The 8308-nt window shown below is 44.5% G+C and overlaps 1 protein-coding gene across 3 annotated transcripts in view; it reads left to right on the top strand.

Moving 5' to 3' along the window:
- The first annotated feature begins 5758 nt into the window (after positions 1-5758).
- Positions 5759-8308, top strand: part of FGD5 (FYVE, RhoGEF and PH domain containing 5) — a 78127-nt gene continuing 75577 nt past the window's right edge. Inside the window, exon 1 of one of the 3 annotated variants that reach the window (XM_054639869.2) lies at positions 5759-6100. In XM_054639869.2, the coding sequence (XP_054495844.2) occupies positions 6088-6100 (13 nt within the window). In that variant the 5' untranslated portion in view covers positions 5759-6087. Of the gene's footprint in view, positions 6101-7107; positions 7432-8308 lie in introns of those variants that run through there. The other 2 variants (XM_077184724.1, XM_077184723.1) reach the window with 2 other exon arrangements.

The following is an 8308-nucleotide window of genomic DNA, read 5'->3' as shown; positions in this document are numbered from 1 at the left end:
CTAGTATCCCCTGTAGTCTGAAATGAGCTCTCTTAACTATGTAATGGACAGCACGTTTGCAGTGTTAGTCATTAATAACTGGTAGCTGTAATTCCTTCTCTCTTATTGCAAAATAGTGCTGTGAAAAAATGTATGCTGTGAAGTAACAAACTGCTTGTATGGGACAGAATACTCATCATGTAGCTATAACTTTCCCATACTTCTTTTCCTCTCCACTTCCTTTGTGTTTGTCTTCATTCAGCTTCTCTTGCCTTTAATGAGGATGTAAAATCAGGGGCCAAAGCTATTGTGGTTACGGACAGTCTAGTCAGAGGGAGAGAGTCAGATAAACTTTCACAGGCATTGCCCTGGGAAGTTTTGAGAAAATTCAGAGAAAGAATTAAAGTAATCCCTTATCTTTGCAGCTGGTGTTTTGAACATGTTAATTACTTGTAAGATGTTTACAAGAAAAATGTTGTTCCTAATTAACCAATGACGTGAGGGGTGTTGATTGAGATTGGTCCAGCTTTATCAGAAGAGTCTATAAAAAGAAATTGATGTCTAATAAACTCAGCATTTTACCTTCTGAGACCTTAGAGTCTATATGTCACTTTATTCACCCATCTCAATACAACAGCGACAGGCTATGACATATACAACGTATTCTTTGCAATCAGTTTTGATGTAAAGAAGAGCACAAATGTAGAGTGAAGGCAGCAAGCAAACTGTTTGTCATAAAAGGTATATGGGTGCTAAAAAATAGGAAAAATTACCATTATATGCCAGGAAGTATTGTGCTGAATTGTGCTGAGATGAGCAGCTAATGCTGTAAAATTTTGATATGAGCAAGCTTTGCTTTCAGACACTTATGTTTTAGCCAGGCAATATGGGCTCCTGCAGGGTGAAGGATTTCATCTCTGTCTCCAATGGACATGACAACATTTGTTTTCATTTCTGTCTTTCAAAGAAATTTTCACCAATAATCTTTGAGATCTCATCTGAGCGACAGTCCTTCAACTTCCTTCTCTATCAAGAACTCTCAAGAGAATATTAACTTCTCACTGAAGAAACTTGGAGTACTACAGAACTACAAATTTAAGACACATCCTGCCAATGCAACTCCAATTCTAATACAGCACATCTCTTGTGGATCGCCAGGCCACTGAGGAATACTGACTGGTCAGGACTCTCACTACAGCACTCCCTACTGTTCTGTCTCTGAGCCTGACTTGGTGTCAGTCAGCCTTTTGAGCAGAGAGGAAAAAGAAACCAAGAAAGTCTGAGAGATGACATGCCAAGTCACTGAAAGATATAAAGTTCCACAGACACAGGTAGCAATGACATCTGGCTCTAGTGCCACATCACAGAAAAGATAAATAACTGAAAAGTGTTTACCTACCAGTATTTACTGTATTTACCTATTACTATGCTCAGTTCATCACAGCTGCCCATATTTTACATTTGAATTTATCTGACATACCAAGGAATGCTTGTAGTTATTAAAAGAGCTACACTTTTTTTCATCCTGCTTTAGTAAATTATTTCACTTTTTGTAACATGCAGCACCACTTTACTGCAATAATTGAAATGCTTTTGTAGAATAATGTTAAAGTAGGCCTGATCGGCATGAATCCCTGCCAATATAACAATTTTTCCCAACACATTCAGCCTTTCAGATGTCCCAGGCATACTTACAAAGAGAAACACAAGGGATTAGCTACCCTATGTACCCTGTGCTATAGATCTACACTCTTGGGTTTCCCAGGTCACCAAGAGAGATGTGTTGTTGAACCACTTCTCTCTGTCTTGTGGTTTCTTGGGTGGCATACTACCAGCTAGAATGTACCAGGTAATATCAAAATAATGTGAAAATAGGTGATTTTTAAGGCAACTAAGAACAGATGCATATAAAGATTTATAAAGCAATGTTGGTTTCTGAAATTCTGCCTACTAGGAACTAAGTTTAACCCAATGTCATTTTGAGGTCAAATGCACCCTCTTCCCTCACCCCCAGTATTTTTAGTTTAATGCCAGAAAATTTCTTTTAGTAAGGCCACTGACACAGAAATAGTGATAAAGTAACTCCAAACCCCAAAAATCCAAACCTATAAACCATAAAGAAAAAGAGACAGAAGGGTGAAAGGTCATGAAAAATGCCCTGAAACACTACTTATAAAGAAGCAGACGTCATCTTGGCAAACACCTCTGTGGAATAACATAAAGAGGCCTAAAAATAACAATTAGGATGCTTAGCTAGTATGTATGATAGACGGACTCTATAGAGCTCCATTAAAATGGCAAAAAGAGTGCTAGCTTATGTTACAATGATAAAAAAATAAGACTCCAGCAGGCTAGATAGCTTTGATCTAACAGGGCACTTAAGCATACAGAGTAACCCTACTTAAAACAGATTATATGCACTTGATTAAATTCAAACATTTACTTAAAACAGCTGCTGGATGGGGACCTATAAACCTAGAACATTCATCTGAGTTTTAAATTCATAAAATTTGTCAAATGGGTAGTTGGGTTATGTTAATCCCTATTATATTATGTAATCCTTTGTTAAAAGACATCTCAGTATTAAAAGTTAGTAAAAATTATTTTTAAAATATATGCTTAATTTATTGCTATAGATGACTTAAGAAATTAGATGTGTCAATTTCACCTCTCATCAATTAAGTCATGGGTTCTCCCTGGGGAAAATGATTTTTCTGTTCTGAACTCTGCTTACTTCAAGGAATGTGTTATGTGGTGTGGACTCCACCCTTTAAAACCTTAATTGCAGGATATGCTTGCAAAAGCAGAGATTCGTCTTCTGGCTGCTAAAACTTGATTTGACCCTTAAGCATCTCCTGAACATGTTCACATGCATTCACCTTCCTATTATTCCATTTGTAATACAGATCATTCCCCATTATTTCTCAAGAGGATTACAGAGTAAACAGACAAATTTCAAGCACTTATTTTATGGGTCTTACTTGCCTTTAACTACAAAATTCTCACAACATTTCATCATTTCAGTACAGGAAATTGCACTCTGGATTGTCTTTTAGGCTAATAATAAAAAGAATATAAGGCTTTTGCTTACTAGGTATACTTTAGTTGCACAGATTTTTGGGGATTTTCCCTGTTGAATCCAAATTGTAGCCTAATTGCCCTGCAGCTGTTCTCGGAGCCCAAAATTCGTCTGAACTGCTCAAAAACGCATTCCTTGGTGAAGAGTACAATATCTTGTAGCAGTGCATTGGTTACATTTTTAACCACCACAAATCAGTTCAAAGTTGAAACCAATCAGATCAGATTACAAAAGAAAGGAGTCAATAACTCTTAGAGGTACCCTGGCACCATGCTCTTTACATTGGGAAGCAGATTTGAGCACAGGCAGTCAGAAACTTGTGAGAAGCACTCAGCCTGTACAGAGCTAGGTCCCAAAATTAACCTCAGGCAATGTCTGCCCCTTAGCCAGGCTTTGAGCTAATGGCATGATGTTAGGAACAGGAGTTCCTAACTCTCGAGAAGTTCTTGTGGTCGTTAAGTATAGGGTTCCGCTGGAGTGTTCAGCTACCTCCACAGAAAAATGAAATTTTTCACAAATCAATTGTTTGGCTCAAAACCTATGAAGTATCATGGTTCTTTGTCCTACAGCAGACCAAAAAAGATTTTGTGTGAAGGGCACTATATTAATTACAACACCATCTAGTCTAATTGCAACATCTCTTTTACAATGGCTTTGTTTACATGGTAACATATTTAACCATTCTTCCACCATGTATTTAGGTATGAGGAAACTTTGTAGTCTAGACTATGTTTTTTAGTTTATTTGGAAATTCCCCCAAATTCTGCAGCCAACATTCTCAATTCTTCTGTGACAACTTGTTTCTTGCCTCCCTGCTGCCCCTTTCCCTACTGTTTATTTTTTTTGCAGCTGTTTAGCCAAAAAGTTATTCTCCTGGAAAACATATTCAAGGAATTTTTCCCAAATCACTCTTACTTGCTTGATTTTTCAAAATTGTGCATTCTTTTTCCATTGTGTCCCATAAACTTTTCCCCAGCATTTGCAAGATCTTAAATCTGTATTCTTGAAGCTATTTCACATGGTGCTTTGTATTGACATCTTATTTATTTTGCTTGACACAGACATCAAGGCTGCAGGTGGCAAGAATAAAATCAGGGACCAATACATGAAGATGGGAGAAGCTTGCATGACAGCTGGTCATAGGTGGACCAGGGAAACCCATTTTGTTCCCTGCACCAGGGCACAGACCAGACACATTATGATGTGAGGGACTATATAGGCCTTTATATCAGTCAGAGTAGTAAGAAAAGAGCTGCTACTGTGAATTTATCCATCTCCAAAACCATACAGCATTGCAAATGCATACTTAGAGTCATAGTGAGACAACCAGGGTCCCCTAGAGAATCAAAACTCAGCATTCCTGGATACCAGCCTCAGTGGGAGACACTCAAGCCCATGCAAAGAATTCCCATTTCTGCTTCCCACTCCCACTTCCCCTTTCTGCTTGCTTTCTCTCTTGAGAGGTCTGTGCGCTACAGTGCAAGGCACCCTGCACCCCATCAGTCACAATGAGATAAAAGTCAAAAAAAAGAAAGGTCAAGAAAAGAACTTTGCCTGTACTATAGAGCACCTGCCAGCAGGATGATCTTAGTTATTAGGCCCTTTGCAAAAACACAACAGCATTTAAAATTAGGTTTCTCTGGATGGTGTTAGCAATTGTCATGGTTCCTGGGGGATTCAAAATGTCAAACTAAGAACTGACAGCTTCATATCCCTACTTGGACACTGGGCAAGTACAACGTGGTACTTCTCCCCACTTCTCTCCTCTCTCTGCTGGCTTGCAGAACTCCGGGCTTGCTGCAAACAACCGTCCTGCTCAGGGAAGGAAGGATCCGTCCCAGTCTAGGGAAGCGAATCTCGAGATCAGCTTCAGCCCTCCTGAGATTTCTTACCCGGGGGGGTGGAATCTGCCAAGTTCTGCTTACTTGCGTGAGCAATACCAGCCCCACTGGGAAACGTAGCAAGGCGATATGATACCTCCATTGAGAGGAAGAGGGCGATCCAATTTCGTTTGGGTGTTAGTGCTGCTACCAGCCCGAAAACTAGGTGCCTGCGTTAACTTCGTTGAGCCAGTTGCTGACTTACGGGAGAGGGCTGCAGACAGCATCCTGCAGCTGCCTGAAACTGCTCTGAGCAAGTGTGGTTTGTATGCGAGGGACCGTGCCTGGCTCCTCTGCACTCAGATCCCGCTTCCAGCAGCAGGTGCTGTCGGCCCTGCAGGGATGCTCCTGGTTAGGGAAAAACGCCTGGGGCGGGGCGGGGGCCTCCCCGAACCTCGTTCTCTGGAGGGTCCTAGGCTGGGGCGGTCGTGTTCCTCAGGGGAATGGAGTGGGTGGGTGGGTGTGAATGAATAGATTGAGGGGGATGGATGGAAGGGGGGAAATTATGGAGAGAAAGGACGACTGGGCAGGAAGAAAAGGATGGAGAGGGAAAAAGATGTAAGGAGAGGGGGGGAGATGCAGGCGATACGGAGGGAGTAGAGAAAGCGGGAGAGGGGATGGAGAAGGGGCTGAAAGGGACCATGTAGAGCGCAAAGGGGGACCAAGGGCGGTGGAAGAGGAGTGGGGACACGAAGCGGGGGGGGGGGGGGGGGGGGCACGCGAAAAGGAGGCCGAAGGACCCCGCCGCGCCTTTAAATATTCGCGCGCTTGGGCATCCGTGCCGCATCCATGTCCTTCACTCCCCACGGGGACCCCCGGACTCGCCCCGCGGCGGGCGCTGCCTGCACGCAGTCGGTCCTGCCCCGCCCGGTTCGGCCCCGCGCGCCGCCGGCCGTGCGGGGCCCCGGCGCCGCCACCGCCCCCCGACGGGCCGCGCGCGGGGCAGGGCGGAGGCGCGCGGCGCTGACCGCCCCCGGCCGGCACCGCCGCCCGCCCAGCCCGCCGTCCGCGTCCGGCCGTCCCGCTGCGCTCCCGTGCCCCCGCAGGGGCTGTAGGGCCGGGCGCGGCCTCGAGGGGCGAGGGCGGCGGGGCCCCCGGAGCCATGCGCTGAGCGCCCGGAGCAGCCGGCGAGCGAAGTTGGGGTGGAAGATGAACAACGCCGGTAAGTGCGCGGGCCCGCCGGCAAGGGTCTCTGCTTCTGGACATCTTTTCCCCGGGGCTGGCAAACGCCGGGCGGGCTTCCTTCCTTCGGCTCCCTCCTTCCCTCGGGCCGGCACATCCTATCACCAGGACAGACCCCCTGCCCAGGCACAGCTCCTCCGGGGCTCGCGTCCCCCTTCGTCCCGGCATCCCTCCTTCGGGGCCGGCAGGTTCTGGGCCGTGCCGCTGGGGCTGGCACCTCTCCCCTGGGCACCCTCCGTCCAGGGCCGGCCCTCCTTTTCCCCGCAATCCAGCAGGTGCTCAGTGGCTCCCCGAGGCTGTGAGTGCCCCGTTGCTTGCCCAGCCATTGAAGGATCAAGGGCGGGCGAGGTTAGGTGCTCCGGGGACAACCAGGCTGGCAGACCGGCGAGGCTAAGGGACACGGCTGTGCGCCCACTACTCCCTCGGATACACTCAACCGTTCACGAAGTTCCTAGAATATCTGCTGTGAGTTTCTTTCCAAGAGTATATTTTTGGGGGAAGGTAATGTTTTTTGCAGAATTTGCTCTCTAAGGGAAACCCAAACCCTTCCTCCTCCTCTCTGTTAACTTTTCAGATTTTTCCTTGATGGAAACTGGGAAGGTGAAAGAGACAGAATAAGGGAACAGGCATTCAACAGTTAAAACAGAAAAAAGAAGCCACTGGAAAATTGGGGCAAACTTTAAACTGTTCACCAAGACTCCAATTTTCAGGGATGAGGCATGTGTGTGAAAAGCATAACAATATAGGAAACAATTATTGCTAACTGGAATTATTTAGAAAAATTTAAAGCTCTTTCTAGAATTAAAGATGATGAGCAACAGATCTTCTTTGTTAGCCCTAAAAATTTCCGTTGTGTTTGCTTGCTCCAGGTAAATATTGCTGGGCACCTCACTTGCAATGTATGGGTACATCCTGAAGCCCAGAGATTTTACCGCTAGATACCTTGCCCTACAACTGTTCTGTGCTGGGAAACTATGATTCATTGTTTGCCAAAGCATAGTAACATAGGATTGGAAAAGTTATTTTCTGTCAAATCCAGCACTCCACTGTTGTATCAATGTGTTATACCACTCCTCTGAATTTAAAGCAAAAACGTTCTTCTTCCTCTAGTAGTCCTAAAATCTGGTGATAGTTCCATTCTGTTTTCTGATCCTGGTCTGGATTCTGTCCCTCCCAGGAGACAAACTCATTTGAAAATGAAGCCATCCAAAAATAACTTCAGCAATGATGCTCCTACCTGTCTTTCTTCATCTCTCCATTATTTAAAACAGACCAGCTCTAATCTACTCCTGTTGTCAGTGGAAGTGCAGGGTAAGGAATATTAGATTAATCCGCTAAACTTTATTAGTTTTGAGGAATGTAGGACCGAATGGGACTGCCTTCATTATCAAAAGCGGCACCCGTTGTTATTGCTGCTTTTAATAATTCCTCCAATTATATCCTAAACAAAAACTTTTCAGGTAGCTCTCCTGCTACTCCTGGTTTCCAGACCAGATTCAACACCATTTATTCTTGTGATTACATTGTCCTTTTGCTTAAAAATAGTTCTTTTCCTCTTCTGGTGTTTACCTCCAGGTTGTATTTATAGAGTGCTCATATCCCTTCTCAGCCTTTGTTTTGTATGTTTGCACAATGCAAGGAATGTCTCCCCCATCAGTGCAAAGCAGAACTTCCTACTGAATCTGAAGGAGAGGGATATTTATTAACTGGTATGACTTGGGCACCAGCATTAGGCTATCATTGTATTATAGTAAGTAATGCATAGCACCAGTAAGTAGAGTCATATGTGCAGGCATATATGGCAGCCTTGATCCCACAGAACTTAAAGTAATGACAGACTGAGAACAGGAAGGGAGATATGGATTATCCTCAGAGATGCAAAACTGATATGAAAAGATGAAGCAATCCACCCAAGGCCACAGGAAATCTGTGGTAAGAGACAAGAGACCACACCAGCTTCATATATAGGACCTTCTAGCCTCTAGTAATTTTTTTGCCAGGTGGTGAAATGATGTAAAATGAAAAGTGTACAGACATTAGACTCCAGATTGTTCAGAGATATAAGCAGACTATATATTCTTTCAGCTGCTACTGAAAGTGATATAGGAAAAAATGCTGTATGGGCCTGTCAGAGAATTTTAACCATCTTCTTTGGCTCCCAGGAAGCAATATATGAAACAACCGGTTG

The sequence above is a fragment of the Agelaius phoeniceus genome, chromosome 11 (genome assembly GCF_051311805.1).
Source record: "Agelaius phoeniceus isolate bAgePho1 chromosome 11, bAgePho1.hap1, whole genome shotgun sequence".
NCBI lineage: Eukaryota > Metazoa > Chordata > Aves > Passeriformes > Icteridae > Agelaius > Agelaius phoeniceus.
This window is presented reverse-complemented; position numbering and strand designations above follow the sequence as displayed.